This window comes from Nannospalax galili, unplaced genomic scaffold (assembly GCF_000622305.1).
Source record: "Nannospalax galili isolate Female #2095 unplaced genomic scaffold, S.galili_v1.0 scaffold305, whole genome shotgun sequence".
NCBI lineage: Eukaryota > Metazoa > Chordata > Mammalia > Rodentia > Spalacidae > Nannospalax > Nannospalax galili.
This window is the reverse complement of record NW_008356258.1, coordinates 10,400,288-10,419,100: the sequence shown is the minus strand read 5'-3', so window position 1 is coordinate 10,419,100 and position 18,813 is coordinate 10,400,288. Positions and strand designations below refer to the sequence as shown.

The 18,813-nt window shown below is 39.9% G+C and overlaps 2 protein-coding genes across 5 annotated transcripts in view; one reads left to right on the top strand and one right to left on the bottom strand.

Moving 5' to 3' along the window:
* Nucleotides 1–1,734: 1,734 nt before the first annotated feature.
* Nucleotides 1,735–14,951, top strand: Ppid (peptidylprolyl isomerase D). The gene is made up of 10 exons (XM_008854325.2): nt 1,735–1,947; nt 3,756–3,896; nt 5,783–5,889; nt 8,101–8,289; nt 9,763–9,885; nt 10,043–10,149; nt 11,126–11,267; nt 13,063–13,149; nt 13,245–13,287; nt 14,509–14,951. Exons 1-10 carry the CDS (start codon nt 1,863–1,865, stop codon nt 14,595–14,597), a joined length of 1,113 nt encoding a protein of 370 aa, XP_008852547.1. The 5' UTR covers nt 1,735–1,862; the 3' UTR covers nt 14,598–14,951.
* A 156-nt stretch (nt 14,952–15,107) lies between these two features.
* The window catches only part of Etfdh (electron transfer flavoprotein dehydrogenase), a 35,130-nt gene continuing 31,424 nt past the window's right edge, over nt 15,108–18,813 (bottom strand). For 3 of the 4 annotated variants that reach the window (XM_008854322.3, XM_029556756.1, XM_017803512.2), the window contains 3 exons: nt 17,582–17,764; nt 16,712–16,933; nt 15,108–15,464 (listed from right to left, as the gene is read on the bottom strand). In XM_008854322.3, the coding sequence (XP_008852544.1) occupies nt 15,301–15,464; nt 16,712–16,933; nt 17,582–17,764 (569 nt within the window). In that variant the 3' untranslated portion in view covers nt 15,108–15,300. The remainder of the gene's footprint in view (nt 15,465–16,711; nt 16,934–17,581; nt 17,765–18,813) is intronic. The other variant, XM_017803511.2, reaches the window with a different exon arrangement.

The following is an 18,813-nucleotide window of genomic DNA, read 5'->3' as shown; positions in this document are numbered from 1 at the left end:
ACCCCTGCAGCATCTACCCTGTCACTATGATTTTTTAGAAAAATCTTTGTATAAGAAAGTTTATGAAACATGTACATATTATCTGTTTCCATTCTCCTAGACTGGTCTTTTCACAGAAGCAAAGGCATAGAAATTAAGTCAAACTTGAACTCATTTATTTTCTCCTTTTCAAAAAATATGTTTTAAAAATTTATGCGTGTTTTGCCCGCATGTATTTAAGTGCACCTGTGTTGTGCAATGCCCACGGAGGTCAGAAGAGGGCAATGGATCCCCTGGAATTACTGACAGTTGTTAACCATCATGTGGGTGCTGGGATTTGAACCCAGGTCCTCTGCAAGAGCAGCCTCTCCTCTTAACCACTGAGTCATCTTTCCACACCCAGCTTTTTCCCTTTTAAAAACCAAGTTTGGTCCTTGCTTCAAGTAGCCTTTACTAAAACTGGAATGACACAGAGAAGATTAACACGTGTCCTACCCATCGGGGAGAGATATGTATGTGGGGGGGGGAGGGGGGGGGGGGGGGGGGGGGGAGGGAGAGGGAAAGGGAGAGAGGAGAGGGGAGAGAGGTGGGTGACAGTAATCAGACCACACTGTAAACTTCTTGATCCTCCTGCTTCTAGGTGGTGCTGGACACAAACTGGGCTTGCTTTTTTGCGATAAATTCTCATTCTGTAGTTCTGGCTGGCCTGGAAATGGTCATCTTCCTGTCTCTACCTTCAAAGTGCTGGGTATACTGACTGGTTTAAAAAATCTTTTTTGGAGGGTGCAGCTCAGGCTAGCCTTGAACACTTGATCCTCTTGCCTCAGTCTTCAAGTGCTGGGATTACAGGTCTTGCCAAGGCCACGTGTTTAAAATGTATTTTTTGAGACAGACTCTCATTTTCACAGCTCAGGCTTGCATTACTGGATCCTCTGTCTCAGCCACTGCTCCTCAGTGCTGGGATTACAAATGGTATACATTTTATACAAATGCCCATAAGGAAAAAGTAGACTATAATAGTGTATGAAGCTTTGGAGTCTCAACATCAGCTGTTTGGAACCTCTGGTTTAGACCGGATCACTTACGCCGTGATGGTCAAATATAACAATACAGCAATAACGGGTGCACACCTTTAGTCCCAGCACTCAAGAGGCAGAGGGAGGCGGATCTCTGTGAGATCCAGGGCAGCCTGGTCTACATAAGAGTTCCAGGTCAGCTGGGGATTCAGGGAGACCCTGTCTCAAAACAAAAACAAAACCCCCAATCCGCGATAGTGAAAAAACAGCTGTTATTGATTAGGTACCAGTTTGTCAGGCATCATGCCAAGTGATTTAAACCTTTAATAGTCAAAATGCCCTATCCGAGGTAGGCATTAAAAAAGAACTGTGTGTGTGTGTGTATCGGAGGAAAACTTGCAGGAATCGGTTCTCCCCTTCCATGTGGGTTCTGGGTTTTGAACTCAGGTCATCAGGCTTTTTACCCGCTTTGCCATCTCGTCTGACCAGTGTAGGCATTTTTATGTTTTCCCGGCGAGCACACCGAGTTTCGGAGCAGCTACTGCCGAGATGGGACTGAGGCTGGGCTGACCCCTGAGCTGCCCACCCCACGAGGGTAGAAAGAACACAAAACTGTGCAGAGTGGAAAGAACTCAGTCTTAATCCCAGCTAGGAAGAGAGCGGGCGACTGACCCAGAAACCCGAAGTGGGTGGTGGGCGGGGATGAATGGACAAACTGCCGGCGGAAGTTGAGCCGCGACTTCCGGCTGCGAGTCGGAAGTGGCTCTTCTGCGCCGGGCAGGTTTAGCGCGTAGCGGCTGCGTGGAGTTTGAGTGCGGCTGGCACACGAGGTAGTGGTGTCGTGCTTCCCCGTGACCCGCAGTGGAGATGTCGCACCCGTCCCCGCTAGCCAAGCCCTCCAACCCCAAGAACCCTCGCGTCTTCTTCGACGTGGACATCGGAGGGGAGCGAGGTGAGCGGAGCGGCCGCGCAGCCCGAGGGTCCCGCGCTTCGGACTTCCCGGCTGCGCCTGGACCCGGGGTTGGGCGGGAGATGGCTGCCTGGATTTCACCTTGAAGAAGATGGGGAGGCCGCGGATGGGTCGAGCGCTCGCCTTGTAGCCAGTGCCGCAGGTCCTGCGGAAGTTTCTGGAAATTTCTAGTTCCGGAATTGGGGCTGCCTTTATGTTTATTCCTTCATTAGGTTGCACTTCCCTGCCGCATTTGCACCACCAGCTTATTACAGATGATTTGACGCGCGTTGCGAATAGTTCACGAGGCTCCTGGGATATCCGTCTGCAGGGCTCTGGTCAAGCTATGCGCCTTTTGACACACCGAATAATCGGCGGGTGCCATGTTATTTACAAATTAAAGTGCCCTTTTTTGCTTATTGCTTTTTCCTCGGTACTGATTTGTATCAGCAGTCTGGTTAGGCGATCATTCCTGCTACTGGCACGGGGTAGTTGAGCTCCACGCAGCAATGTAGTCGCCTACGATTGCCCAAGAAATCCTAAGGCCTTGTGAATTGGGGAGTGTGTTGCTTTGTAATTGAGTTATGCTTGTTCTGGAATATGTTGAGTTGTTGGGCCTGTGGGTGGAGACACATTTACATATATAGATTCGTTTTTTGGAACTAATGAAGTTTTATTGTTTAATATCTTCGGAGTTGAGACAGGAACCTTTTAAACTTGTTTCAGAAGCGCACTAGACAGTTTCCACAGAGCACAGAGAAAGGCTAAAGTATAAAAAAATCCCAGCCAACCTGACCTTTCCAAGGATATATTTCTTCTAGTGGTTACTTGGTGATTAGAAGTTCTGAGTACAAGGCCTCTGAGATGCCTCCTGCTGCCAAACCTGCCTACCTGAGTTCCACCCCAGGAACCACATGATGGAAGGAGAGAACTCTGGAAAGTTGTCCACTGACCTCCGTACTCTGTGTTGCACCCACCCCCACAAATGTTAAAATTTGAAAAAAAAAAATCATTTATCAAAGGTGTTGTTCAGGATTTTAAACTACCTGTACTTCATGGTGTCCCATATATACTGCTAATCTGCTGGATGCTGTAATTGGTTACATCTTCTGTATGATGTTTCAAGTTAATATACCCGTATATGAAGCTTCACTTAAGATTAAGTATGAATGCTAGAAAAATTATAAGATTCAGCAGGTTTACAGTTGAGCTTAGATCCAAGGGAAAAAATGTCCTTGCATTATTATTTACAGTAGCCCAGATATGCAATCAGTGTTCATCAGTGGATGAATACATACAATGTGGTGTAGACACAGTACAACTCAGCCTTTAAAAAGAAATCCTGCCAGGTGTGGTGGCACATGCCTTTAATCCCAGCAGAGGCAGGAGAATGTCAGTTCAGGGCCAGTCTTGTTTACATAGTGAGTCCAGGGCAGCCAGTGCTAGGTATTGAGAAGGAAAAAGAATGAAATCTTATGACTGCATGGATGAATCTAGAGGCTATTACACCAAATGAAATAAGCCAGACACAGGAGGATGAATACAACAGGATCTCACTTATGTAGGATCCAAAAAAGTACTGGAGAAGTAGAGTGATAGATACCAGGGCTGGGGTGATGTCAAAGGATGCATAATTTACCTTTAAAAGGAGAGGTAAGTTCAAGAGATAGGTTATTCAACGTTATGACTAGTTAAGAATGTAGTAAAAGACAATTCAGCAATTTATCATGTGTTAAGCACCAGTTATCTATCATTTGCCAACATTTGGTGGTTCTGTCTGCTGACAAGATTTCCTTTTTTTTCTCTTTTAGTTGGTCGAATTGTTTTAGAATTATTTGCAGATATTGTTCCCAAAACTGCAGAAAATTTTCGTGCATTGTGTACTGGAGAAAAAGGCACCGGATCCACAACTGGGAAACCTCTCCATTTTAAAGGCTGTCCTTTCCATCGAAGTATGTGTATAAATTTTTTCAGCCTGATTATCTTCACACAGATAATCCTGTTAGGAGTTAAAGAAGAAAACACTAAATAGGGAGTAGACTAGAAGTGCACTATTAATTTCTGGAGGATGTTCAGACACTTGATTGCTCATCCTAAATACTGGGCCTGGAGTACTGGACAGACTACGAGAGGGTACTAAAGTTTATCTGCCAAGAAGGGGACTCCCTTTGCCTTACCAGTCCTCTAGCTCTTCTTCACTGCCAAACCATTTGATAAAGAAAAAAACATGACCAGATAAATAAGCTGACCTTAGGTCATGAGATTCAGTGTCTTGGACACCCTGGTGATATGTGATTAAACTTGTAATTTCATATTTTCATACCTTTGTTTACTGGTTATTTGATTGTTCGCCCAGTGGACTGTAGGCATCACAAGTTCATGAGCTATATGTTCTCACTGTTTTATTTTCAGCATCTAGTGTAGTTGTTAAGCACTCAGTAAAATTATGGAAAAACAAATCCATTGTAATATCAGTAATTTGTTTTTTCTGTGTTGCTGGGGATTGAACCCATGGCCTTAGCACATACTAGGAAAACAGTGTATCCTGAGCAACACCCCTAGTCCAGTAGTTACATTTTCTCAAAAACCTAACTTAAGAAAAATGAATATTGATATATGAAAATGCGTTTAGAAAATATTTAATATGGGGCTGGAGTTAAGAGGCTCAGAGTTTAAAGAGCTTCCTGCCCTTTCTGGAGGACCCAAGTTGGGTTCCTAGTGATGGTGGCTAGTGGTTCACAGCTGCCTATAACTCCAGCTCCAGGGAGTCCAATGCCCTCTTGTGGCTTCCACAGGCAACTCCCCCCATGTTGTATATATTTACATAGACAAATATACACAAATAAATATTTAAAAAATAATTAATATAGTAGGTTTGAGACACCTATTTTCATAAAGGTCTGCTTCCAAGGGTAGCTGTTGGCTGGAGTTGAGAACTTGGCGCTTGATCTGTTCCTTATATCACAAGGATGGATTATTATGTCTGCACTATTGGTACAAATGTAATTGATACCAAGGGTCTGCTTTTTAAGGAGTCTTAAATTTTGGAGCATGTTAGGCAGAGACAAGATAAGGCCCCAGTAAAATAGCTTAGGTGCTGGGTTTCTACTTGGATTTTGTGGGCAGAATCGTAACAGATCTTTGTACATTTTTGTTGCTAGGAGAAGTATGTGTTCTGTGACGCTCATGGGAAGGAGGGAGCCTAAGGAAGCCTGCATGGATTCCTCCCAACTCTCTCCCTTATCTAGCTGTGTGTCTTTATTGTCACAGTATAGCCAAATGAACATGGTGATTTTGGTAACCTTTGATACAAAGGGCTATATCAAAGTATTGTAATTAAGTATGTAAAAAAATCTATGGGATGCTTTCCCAGCATGTGAAGCCCTGGGTTCAGTCTTCAGTGCTGTGTTAAACACAACTGGGGATAATTGGTGGTTATTTAGCAGGCGTTATTGAGTAGCTGTATACATTTCAAGGAATAAAGATAGAATGTTTAAGAAATTCATTGTTGGGAAGGACAGATGATTATATGTTATAAAGTGGAAGTAGAGCCAGGATAATGCTGGAGATATTAGGAGATTCAGCTTTTGTGTTTCAGTGACAGTTTTATAGGGAGATATTCTGTGAATTAATTCCTCAAGTGTTGGGTGGGAGTCAGCAGTAGTCTGTTAGACTCAGATAGTGAGAAGTCTTAACAGTAGAGTTGGTGGGATGGGGAGGAAAAGGCAGAGACATGACTGAACTTGTGCTTGGGAAGTTGTCTTCTGTCTGTTGTTCACTAGTTAGTATTGTTGAACCCCATGTTTCAGTTATTAATAGCTGTAATTCTTTTTTGTAGTTATTAAGAAATTTATGATTCAGGGTGGAGACTTCTCAAATCAGAATGGAACAGGTGGAGAAAGTATTTATGGTGAAAAATTTGAAGATGAAAATTTTCATTATAAGGTAAAGAAAAATGCATGTTTTTGCTAATAAAAAGACTATGTATCTAAAATATACTTGGATTAAAACACCAAAAAATGTCTTTCAAGTGTGCCCAGCTTGCTGTCCTCTCCTCCCTGTTCTTTCTCTTCCTTCTGGTACTAGGTCCTCTTATGCCAGGCATGTGCTCCATCACTGAGCTGCCCTGCCTCGTCTTTTTCATTTTGAAACTAGGTCTTGCCTAGTTGCTCAGGCTGTCCGTGAACTCACTTTGTAGCCCAGCTAGGCCTTGAACGCCAGTTCTCCTGCCTTAGTTTCTTGAGTAGCTGGGATTATAAACTTGTGTCAGCAGGCTTAGTGTGAATTCTATTTTCTTAATAGAAGTTATAATTTGTAAATTAGCATTTTGTGTGTGTATGTGATATTGGGGATGAGCTCAGGGTCTCATGCATGCTAGGCAGTTCTCTACCGCAGGTTTATCCAGTAATAGTTTTATTTTTGGTGACATAGCATCTTACTAAGGAACTCAGAGTGGTCTTGAACTTGCTATCTTCATGCATTTGCCTCCTGAGTACTAGAATGAGAGATGGGCATTACCACACCTGACCAGTAATGATTTTTTTTGGCAAAAAATACTTTAGTTATTTCAGTATGATGAGTTTTTACATCAGTTAAACCCCCATATGGCAAAGTTGATCCCAGGAAAAATGTTCTCATTATTGTAAGGATGGTAACTTGTGCATCTTTATCCTTGAATTTGAAGAACAAAACCATCGCTAATATCCAGGATGTCAGGGGATTTTCCACCTAGCGGATATGGTTAATGTTCGGGTATATTGCACCATTCCCGTTTTAAGAACACACATGTAAGTACAAAAGTAAAGTGATGTCTTTGGAAATGAGGAATATGAACAAGGTAATTAGAGCAACTTGGAAAGAGAACATCAACAGTATTTGTTGCTCATTTCTGTTGCTGCTGCCAAAGAGCTTATAGAAATGAAAGACTGTTTATCTTTCCTCAGAGTCAAGTTTAAAACACCGAACAAGTGGAGGGTAATAATTAATTCGCAGATAATGGTAAATTGATTGAGTATATTTGCTTGTATAATTTTGATACAAGCTGAGTAGCCCTTACATGAAATGCTTGGCTAGAAAAAGTTCAGGTTTCATAGGAATTAGATTTTGACATAGTTACATAGGTTTTATGGAATGAGCATCCCTAACCTGAAAATCTGAAATCTGAGACTTTGAATGTTGTTGCTCAAAGAGTTTCAGATTTTGTAGCATGCCTCACTTTGTGTTTTACTTTATGTCATAGGAGACAGATGTGATTTAGATGTCCAGTGTCTCCCCGTGAGCACTTAAACTGGGCCTCCGCAAGGTGGCTGAAATTTTGCTAGGCAGGGACTAAAATGCAGACTCAAAATGAAGTGATGTGAGTGAGGTGAAAATGGCAGGGGTAGACCAAGGAAAGAACGCTGATGCTCAAGTGGGTATTTTAAGAAAGCACCAAACAAAGTTAGTGTAAGGTTGAAAACTAAGATTATGTGAAGATCACAGTTTAAAAAGAAAGGCTTAAGGAAGAGGAGTTTAGATTGATGGGATAAAAGGCATCTTAGGTGGGAAACGTAACCTCAAAGTTACAGTGCATGCACAATGTGGTATGTATTTTGAAAGCCCAAGCTATGCACGGTAGAAAAATGAAGGAATTGACTTTCACAAAACCTTTTGAATAGGTTTGTTTTTGTTTTTGAGATGTATGTAGTATACCTAGATGAAAGTCGAAAGGTGTGAATTCTGCGGTTAAGGAAGTACTCACCTGAATGACTTATCTGAATTCTCTATCACATTACTGTTCCCTGTTTAGTGTGAATGAAAAAGTCATAATCTAGGCGTATTACTGAAATGGCAAAAATGTACAGGGGTTCTAAGAAAAATAGCAACCATCATAAAACCAGCAAAGTAAGTTAGTGGATGTCCTTAGTGCAGCGTCTTCATCTTAAATATTGAAATAAAATCATTTCTTCCCCCATTGCTAGCTTGAAGCTTAAAGTGTTTTCTTGATTAAAGGTGGTAGCTCATACAACGTAAAAGGTACTTAAACATTTTTAAGTAAAATTGATGTAAAAGAATAGAATTTAAATAGTACAATTAGCCTATTTTATGTGACTAGTGAGTAAAAGAACTCAGACTAAGACCTAATCTTTTTTTCTTTTAATGATTTTATCTCTGCAGCATGATCGGGACGGTTTGTTGAGCATGGCAAATGCAGGCCCCAATACAAATGGTTCTCAGTTCTTTATCACAACAGTTCCAACGCCTCATTTGGATGGGAAACATGTGGTGTTTGGTCAAGTAGTTAAAGGACTTGGTGTGGCAAGGATGCTTGAAAATGTAGAAGTGAATGATGAAAAACCTACCAAAGTAAGTAAAACATTACAGTGAAATACACACATACTAGCTTAGTTACTGTGTCAGAGAAATGTCAGTCGAATGGTCAAGTGACTATCACCTAGAAAAGTTAAAAATAAATTAGGATGATTTTTCTCTTCTTTTTTTTTTTCTTTTTTTTAAAGTTAGGTGCCTGGATTGATCACTTTTTTCTCTTTTTGGCAACTAAAATTTATTTTCCTGATTTCTTTCATTTTTTATGTTTATGAATGTTTTGCCTGTTAGTATGTAAGTGTAGCACATGTATGCAACACACATGGAGGCTAGAAGAAGGTGTAAGATCCTCTGGAACTCTTGCTGACAGTTGTTAGCGTAGGTACTGGGAATTGAACCCTGGTCCTCTGCAAGAGCAGCCAGTGCTCTTAACAGCTAAGCCATCTGTCCAGACCTTTTGCAATTTTTTTTTCTTTTTTTTTACAATTGTCAAGATTAATGCAGTTTAAAGGAGATATATTTATTTACTTTTTGGGGGGGGTCTTTGTAGACCTGGGTTTCCTCAAATTTTCAGCAATCCTGTCTCTGCCTCTCAAATGCTAGGATTGCAAATGTCTATCACCATGCCCAGCAAAGAGATTTTAATTGTTATTTCAGCTACAGTGTTGGGATCTTTGCTGGATTACGGAGATCTTCCTATATTTGTAAAACTTGAGCCAGGATTTTTAGTAGTACACACTTAGTAAGAAAACATAAAAGGTGACATTGTGCTGTTAACTAGAAGTTTAGCTTAAATTTAGTTGCTTTTCTTGGTCTGTTTTTTTCATCCTGTGTGAATTGCTCAAGGGTTTAGACTGTATTTTTTCTGAAGACCTTTAGGTTGTAAATACCTGTGAATCAGAATGACTATAATACAGCCCACTCTAAGCAACAGGTAGTGCATAGGAATTGATAACTCAATTACCTGTAGGAAGTGTGCCTATAATACAGCCCCCTCTAAGCAACAGGTAGTGCATAGGAATTGATAACTCAATTACCTGTAGGAAGTGTGCCTATAATACAGCCCCCTCTAAGCAACAGGTAGTGCATAGGAATTGATAACTCAGTTACCTGTAGGAAGTATGCCTATAATACAGCCCCCTCTAAGCAACAGGTAGTGCATAGGAATTGATAACTCAGTTACCTGTAGGAAGTATGCCTATAGCCAGAGTACAAAAGGAACCACAGGAGACCATAGACTTATTTATGCATCACCTAAGATAGCTACATACACAATGGTGTGGTTCTCAACTGTGTTCATGGAGCTCCTGAACAGCAGTATTGTGTGAATAGTGACATTGTTATATTAGCTGGAATGTACAAAAGGACGTTACTGTAATTATAGCAGGTAGATGCACCCCTTAACATAAATCTCTGATTTGGGTAGTATTGCACATGACTTCTGTCTATGCCACTTTTAAAGGCAGACTTAAAGATCTCATTAATACACACTAAAACAATTTCTTTTTACAGTTGTGCATTATTGCAGAATGTGGAGAATTGAAAGAAGGGGACGATTGGGGAATAATCCCTAAAGATGGCTCTGGTGACAGTCATCCAGATTTCCCTGAGGATGCAGATATAGATTTAAAAGATGTGAGTACTTTCAGATGAGTAAACTTTAATTATTTAAGTAAATTAAAATATTTAGTACTAAAAGCTTGAGCTTTGTATACCAGTCTGTCATAATAGTAGAACCGTAGCATTAAGTCACATTGTTTACCAATATCTGACATGTTTGTCTTTTATACAGGTAGATAAAATTTTACTGATAACTGAAGACTTAAAGAATATTGGAAATACATTTTTCAAATCTCAGAACTGGGAGATGGCTATTAAAAAATATGCAAAGGTTTTAAGGTAATAAACCATTAAAAAAAATTTACTATTTTTATTTTATGTGAATGGGTGTATTGCCTGCATGTGTTTAAGTGCACCTGTGTTGTACAGTGCCCACGGAGTCAGAAGAGGGTGTCAGATGGCCTTGAACTGGAGTTACGGACGGACGGACAGTGGTTAGCTGCCTTGTGGGTGCTGGGAATCGAACACGGGTCCTCTGCAAGAGCAGCTGGTGCTCTTAACTACTGAACCATCTCCAGCCTGGTAATAAACTTTTTTTTTTTGGTCTTTTTGAGACAGGGTCTCCCTGTAGCCCTAGCTGTCCTGGAACTCACTATGTAGACCAGGCTGGCCTTGAACTCACAGAGATCCATCTGCCTCTGCCTCCCGAGTGCTGGGATTAAAGATGTACACCATCATACCGGGCTAAATTTTTAATTTTTTAATTAATTTTTTTTGGGTCTTTTTGAGATAGGGTCTCCCTGTAGCCACAGCTGGCCTCGATTTGCTCTGTAGACTAGGCTGGCCTCAAATTCACAGAGATTCTCCTGCTTCTTTCTCCTGAGTGTTGGGATTAAAGGCTTGCGCCATCACACCCAGCATCTGGCTAAGTTTTTAAATTTGTGTGTCTGTGTGTACACACAGGTGTATTTGTGGGCCAGAGTACAGCACTGGGGACACTGTCTACCTCCTTTGAGACTGGGTCTCATATTGGCCTAAAGCTCAACAATTAGGTTAGACTCTCTGGGCACCCAGCCCCAGGGATCCTCCTGTCTACATAGTGAGTTTCAGGTCAGCTGGGGCTACAGTGAGACCCTGTCTGAAAAAGACAAAAGACAAAAAAAAAAAAAAAATCTAAAAGTTCCAGCATCTGAAAATCAGTGTTTAATTAGATTATGATCATGGAGTTTCAGATTAGCGTTTAATAAACTTTTAATATCAGGCACTATGTGATACTTTTTGGCATAGTTCAAGCATTGTTTGGTATGTTTTCTAGGTATGTGGATAGTACAAAGGCTGTTATTGAGAAAGCAGATACATCCAGACTACATCCTGTAGCCTTAAGCTGTGTTCTGAATATTGGTGCTTGTAAATTGAAGATGTCAAATTGGCAAGGAGCAATTGACAGTTGTTTGGAGGTAAGTCTGTGTGATGTTGAGCCTTTTGAAGAAGTGGGATTTTGACTTACCAAGTTGAAAAAAAAGCAATGTGGACTGTTGAGTTAAATGCGCTTTCTCCTTTACCTTTGGTTGGAGGCTTTTGTGCTTGACTCTACAACTGGACTATGTCCTCGGCATAGTCATGATTTCTTTATAGCCAAGAGTGGGCCTGAACCCTGAAAGTTTGTTCCTTCAGATCTCCCAGGGAGCTCTGCCCCTGAGCTAGGCCTCACTCACACTCTTTCAAAACCAGTTCTCCAGCATGAATTGGGGAACTATGAGCTTGCATCCTCCCTTATTTATTTTTATTTTTTATCTGGTCTTTTTGAGACAGGGTCTCCCTGTAGCCCCAGCTTGCCTGGAACTCACTGGCGCTGGCCATATCTCATAGAGGCGTGCCTGCCTCTGCCTCATGACTGTTGGAATTAAAGGCGAGCACCACCACATCCAGCACATTTTTTAAAAAAAAAATATTTATTATGTTTATTTCATGTGTATGCGTGTATTGCCTGCACGTAGGTTAAGTGCACCCATGCTATGTAATGCCCTCGGAGGTCAGAAGAGGCTGTCGGATCCCCATGTGGGTGCTGGGATTTGAACCCGGGTCTTCTGCAAGAACACCCAGTGTTCTTAACTGCTGCGCCATTTCTCCAGCCCCCCCAGCATATCCTTTTTAAAAATATTATATTTTTTAAAATACTATATTATTTTTCTTTTTTTTAAAAAAGAATATTATTTTTATTTCATGTGTATTGCCTATATGTATGTAAGTGCACCCGTGTTGTGCAATACTAGTGGAGGTCAGAAGGCGGTGTCAGAGTTACAAACCATTGTTAGCCACCATTTGGGTGCTGGGAATTGAACCCAGGTCCTCTGCCCCTGAGTCATCTCTCCAGCCCCTATTTTTATTTCTATGAATTAAACTGTAATTATGGACAGTGGTTAGCTGCCATGTGGGTGCTTGGAATCAAACTCAGGTCCTCTGGAAGAATAGCAAGTGTTCTTAACTGCTGAGCCGTCTCTCTAGCCCTAATCCACCCTTATTTTATCAGAGAAATCTTACCCTCTGATCCTTGGGCCTAAAATATCTCATATATAAAATGGCAAGTGTATTTTCAATCTGTTGCTTCTAGAGCTTTGATGAGCACACCCTCATTTATTCACTGTGTTGGGTGGATGGCAAAATGGGGTCCCAAGGGATCAAGGTCATATACACAGGTCACAAGAGGAGCACATGGCTCTGAGCTCGTTTACATTATAAGCCATAGCTTTGTGGTTGCAAGTTAAGTAAAAGTCATTAGTCCAGATTCTGTCCATTTTATAAAAGTCATTCTTAGAATTATTCCCTGAACATAGCTGAACAATTAATTATATAGCATTTACCTTGTATCAGGTAGTAAATAATCAGAGAATGATGTAAAGTATCAGGAATGTGTTTAGGTTGGATGCAAATACTACAGTGGCAGGAGGCGGTCAGTGTCTTGTACTCAAACAAGATAACAAATGATAACTATTGGGACTTTATTTAAAATGTTTTTCTCCTTTAAATAGTGTGGTCCACTATGGAGCTATGGAGCTAGAACCCACTGTTCAGAGTAGCAGGCTGTAGAAGAAATGCTTCTTCACATCCCCTCAGCGCCCTCTGCTGATAGTCTCCCACCTTGTGCTCCAGCTCTAGCTCCACTGATTTGAACACCTTTACTCATCTGGAGCCAACTGATTAAACTTGAAATGTACATTTAGATGTAATGCTGGTTCTGTAACTTTTTTGTAGGCTCTTGAGATGGACCCATCAAATACCAAAGCGCTGTACCGAAAAGCTCAAGGATGGCAGGGATTAAAGGAATATGATCAAGCATTGGTAAACTTTGTTCATAATGCTTTAAAATAGATAATCACATCAAAAGTCTTAATGTCTAATGTTTCTTAATATCCCCCCTCTTCCCCAATTTAAAGGCCGATCTTAAGAAAGCTCAGGCAATAGCTCCAGGAGATAAAGGTAAGCTTGGCAGTGTCGTCCTGCAAAAATTATCCTCATGAACCATAGTACTCTTGACCCGGACAGATATTTATTTATTCAGATATTACAGAATTCCTATTACTGGTTCAGGCACTGGTCATGTAGTAAGTAGACAAGACATTCAATGTCTCTGCCTTACAGAATTTACATTCTAATTCTGTTCAAGAATGTACTTTAAAAAATTTTTTTTAAAAATACTATTTTTATTCTATGTGTATAAGTGTTATGCCTGCATGTAGGTAAGTGCATCCATGTCATGCAATGCCCTCAGAGGACAGAAGAGGCTGTCAGATCCCCTGGAACTGGAGTTATGGATAGTTGTTACCTGCCATGTGCGTGCTGGGATTCGAACCTGGGTTTTCTGCAAGAACATTCAGTGTTCTTAACTGCTGAGCCATCTCTCCTGTCCAAGAATGTACCTTTTAAAAGCGTAAATACTGCTTATTTTACACTATCATTTGAGACCCAGTTTCTTTTGTCGTAATAGTAGTCAAAAGCTCAGCAGAGAGAGAGACGGTATTGTAAATATGAAGTTTGGGATGTTTCTTACACTGAATGCCACTGATCTGGCATTCTAGCTACTGGATATATGGTTTAGAAGTGCTATGGAGGCAAGAAACTTTTCCCTAAGTACAGTAAATGTGAAAAGTGACACTAGGTTTAAATATTTAACAATCTCTTTGGTCTCTTGTTGCGAAAATAAAACTAGGTTAGCAGGGGCTGGAAAGATGGCTCGGTGGTTAAGAGCACTTACTGCTCCTCCAGTGGACCTGGGTTCACTTCTCAGCACCCACATGGCAGCTAACAGCTAGCTGTAGTTCCAATTTGAGGGATCTAACTCCCTCTTCTGATCTCCAGGCATTGCATGACACAAGTGCGCTTAACAATACATGCAGGCAAAATACTCGTACACATAAAGTATATAAGTCAAAAAAAATTGAAAAATGAGGATGGCAATTACTTTCTTTATTGGACATACCAAATCTTGTCTGTGTAATTGAGTTCTCTTAGTTGGTCTTCTAAATTATCTTCATGGTTTTTGTGACTCAGAGTAGAATGTTCTGTTACAGTTCAGTTAATTTATGGAGAAGAAAAGTTTTATCAAGGGAGAGGAAGAGTTAAGTGTTATCACAGTTCTTGATCCTTCTAATTTTTTAGATGTTTAGAAAATTAATTCATTAATTTTTTCTTTTTTTGCAGCTATCCAGGCAGAATTGCTTAAAGTCAAACAAAAGATAAAGGCACAGAAAGATAAAGAGAAGGCAGTGTATGCAAAAATGTTTGCTTAGTAAAGATCAAACTTATCTTAAATATCACACGTTGATTATATTAAGGACAATGTAGAGTTACTGTCTCCATACGATCGATCCCTGATGTGTTTCCTTTGCTGTTGTGTTCTCCTTGTGTACAGTTGAGAAGTACTGATAATAGGTTCCCTCTAATAAAGTGTGAAGAAATACAGTGAAGCTCATTTTGAAAAACTGCTGTCTGCATTTTACAAAGAATGGTGTCTAGCCAATGTTTAAACCTTTAAAATCTCACCTAAAATTTTTAGGCTTTGTGGATGATCTAGTCTGTTATAACTATGTGTATAACCAATGGGCATGGCTATGTTTCAATAAAACTTTATTCCTAACTGTTGAGCTGAGCTAAATGTCCTTCCCTGGTCTAGAATGTACATTCATTTTTATACTTGAACACTTAAAACATATCACGACAAAAGTAACATGAAGCCCAATAATATGCATTGCTGCTGATATAGAATCTTGGAAGAATTTGTAAGAGGTAAACATGCCACATCATTTATGAAGTTTTATTTGAGAAATTTAATGATTTTTATGGGATAATTTTACATAAAAAATTTTTTACCTCAGTAATTTTTGAAGGGCACTTGTTTAGAGGTTATCTAAGCAACTTAAGTTAGTTTGGCCTACATTTACACATGGTAAAGAAACGGGTTATTTAGTGTCTGTTACAAAGAAGTCGTGTGTTTTACATGCCGTTGTAAGCAGGTCCTCCTCCACCTTCTGGTACTACCCAGTTAATATTCTGACTTGGGTCTTTAATGTCACATGTCTTACAGTGCACACAGTTCTGAGCATTTATCTGCAATCGAAATCCATCACCTTGTTCCAAAGGAACAAATTCATAAACTCCTGTAAAGTGAAAATAAATATTACTAAGATATGAAACTAAAGATTTTTAGTTCAAAAGCAGAAATTAAAATCTTGAAACAGCTATAGAAACCGTTGAGATAATTTCTGAATGTTTACCCATTGAGAATATCATGATCTTGGAGTATGCGTCTGCTGTTAGTATGCACTAAATACATAATAAAAGAACAGTATTGACTGAGTTAGGCTCACAAGAGTAATCAGCTATTTTTGAATTCCATATTATAAATCTTAAAAAAAAAAAAAATTAGATCCAATCTCTACTTTCTGAGAATTTGCAGTACACTATAGTGACTTTTTTTAAAAGTCAAGATGTGGCTGGGTGTAGTGGCACATGCCTTTAATCCCAGCACTTGGGACAAGGCAGAGGCAGGTGGATCTTTGTGAGTTCGAGGGCAGCCTGGTCTACATAGTGAGTTCCAGGACAGCTGGGGCTACAAGGAAACCCTGTCTCAAAAAGAAAAAAAAAAAAAAAGTCAAGATGCAAGGTCTTAACCCTTGAAGAATTTAATTTACATTTTAATTTCTTGAAAATATACTGATTTTCACATAATCTGACTTCTACTTACTCTCCCATCTTATTTATATATAGACTTCTGGTTCTGATTGTTTCAATTGTAATTGAAAGCTCTCAACACTTAAGATTCCATATTTATGATGAATTTCAAGTTTAGCATTATCAATGTGGCCATAACCTAGTACCTGTGTAGAACCTAAAAACACAAGCGATCATTATGAAAACCTTTAAAAGGCACAAGGGCAGAGCTGGAGAAATGGTTCGGTGTAAGAGCACTGACTGCTCTTCCAGAGGACCTGGGTTCAATTCCCAGCACCCACATGGCAGCTAACAACTGGCCATAACTCCAGTTCCAAGGGATCTGATACCCTCTTTTGACCTCCACAGTCACTGCATGACACAGGTGCACCTACCTACCTATATGTAGGCAATACACTCATAAAATAAGAATAAAAATATTTTAAAAAGTGGCACAAGGGCAGGTATTTGTGCTTCATAATCCTGTAGGTCTGATGGTAGACAAGGTTATTTGGCGATAGGTCATCCAAACTAGGCTTAACCATTACCATTTTATCACTGCTGGTTAGAATGAGTTTGTTAAAGGAAGCTAAATATAGGAGTCATCTATAACAGTCTCCATGCAGTGGAAAGGAAACTTGCTAAAATGGAAATGTGTGTTACTATTTAGGAATGGAAGGAAGTCATTACTGACCTGCAGGGCAGAATCGCTGCTCAGGCCCATCATATATTGACAGATTTCTATTTATAGGTATGCTGTCATCCTTTAAGGTTAAATGTGCTGGCTGGTCATGTTCATGATTTGTACCGCTCAAAGCCACAGATGACAAGAGGTCAAAACTGATCTGTCCATCAGGTTTTGGATACTCAATAGGTGTACAATCCTTGGCTGGTTTGAGCTGATCAGAGTCGGAGCCTTCAGCAATTTTGAGGAAAATGTAAATACAGTAACAGGGCCCATGCATAGTAATACCATCTACCACTGAGCATCACTCAGACTCCAATAAAAGCCTTGTTACCTAGTCCAGGCTGACCTTGAACTTAATTATCCTCTTGCCTTTACAAGCTCCCTATATCTGGCCTTAAGAATTACATAAATATATTTATAATTTATATAATTATAAAAACTTAAAACCATCATTATAGCAATGAAATTCAAATATAATCTTTTATGATAGTGTTATCTTTTAAACAGAATGAATTTAAGGTAGAGGTGGTAATGCATATCTAATCCTAGTGCTTGAGAGGTAGAGGCAGGAGAAACAGGAGTTTAAGGTCATTTTTGGTTGCAAAGCAAATTTTAGGCCATCTGGGCCACGTGAGATTCTGTCTAACCCCACCCCCCCAAATATTTTTGTCTCACGGTAAGATTAAAATTGCTGGAGACAGAGCACAGTGATAGAGGGCTTGTGTAGCAGCCACAAGACCCAGGTTTAATCCATACCACCACAAAAAGAAACAGTAAAACAAGGTTATATCCTCTACTAATGAATGGATCTCACATTTTTCCCACACAGGTTTTTAAAGGTTTTAACATTGGTATTCTTAAGTGTATACGAATTACCTTTATGTTTTAGAGTCCATGGCTCCATTCCTCTCAATATCCAGTAAAATATTCCAGTGTAAATCATCCCTCCATATATTCCCAGGAGCCCATGGCAAGATGGCCTTATATTTCTAACAGAATGTAGCTCTTTCCATACCCATGATTTCTTCAAATTGTCCTCATACTCAGTTATGTGGAGTCCTTTCATGAAAAACAGGAAATAGTAAGTGTAAAGTATTTAGCCCATCATGCATAAAAATCCTACATCAGAGTATTCTGCTATTGAAAGATAATCTCAGGTAAATTTTGAAATCCGGTGGTCATGTAGACCAAGGAAGAATCAAATTCTGGTGTCTCCCTAAAATAATCTGACACATTTGCTTATAGGAAGGCATTTGATCTGCTTTCCTCCCCTCTTTGGGTGGCACTGAAGATTGAGCCCAGGACCTCATGCATGGTAGGCAAGAAGTCGGCCTCACTGGGCTATAAACTAAATTTTTACATGGGGAGCATGAAAAATGAGTTTGAAAAGGGAAACTTAAAAAACATAATACTCAGAAAAGTGAATTGTTTTATATAAAAGTCATCACCACAGTGTTTCCTAAAAATATATTTTGCAAAAATATATTTTGCATTCCTGATGGTCCCACCTCCAATACCTCAGGAACTGTGACCAAAGTATTGCAGACAATAATTAGTTGGGGTCTTCGTGGGCTGGTAATCCAAAATGACATTTGCTTTTAACAGACAAGATAGACAGGTGAGATGAAGAGAGGCAGAGAATGGAGGAAAGAATGCCCAAGGATATCAAGCTGGGATGGGTAGGGAAAACAAATTCAGAGAGCATGGTCCTACCAACCCCTTAATTTTGGACTTATGCTGGCAGAACTTATAAAGAAAAATCTGTTTAAAGCCATCTAGTAGAGTATGCTTAGGAAACCATTTATTTGGGGGGGGGGTGTCTGTGTGCTGGGGACTGAACCTAGTACTTCACCAGTGCTGGACAAGCACTCTACAACTAAGCTGTATCTAGTACTGTGCATTTAATATTTAAGATACCAATTGGTTCTTACTGCCTCTCATGAACTCCAGAGTGATTATACTTTTCAGTTAATTGTTCTGATTCTCCTTTTTCTCAAAGGCATTTATTTTTATGTTTTTTCAAATATTTTATTTATTATTTTTATGTGTATACGTGTATTGCCTGCATGTAGGTAAGTACACCCGTGTCGTGTCATGCAATGCCCGCA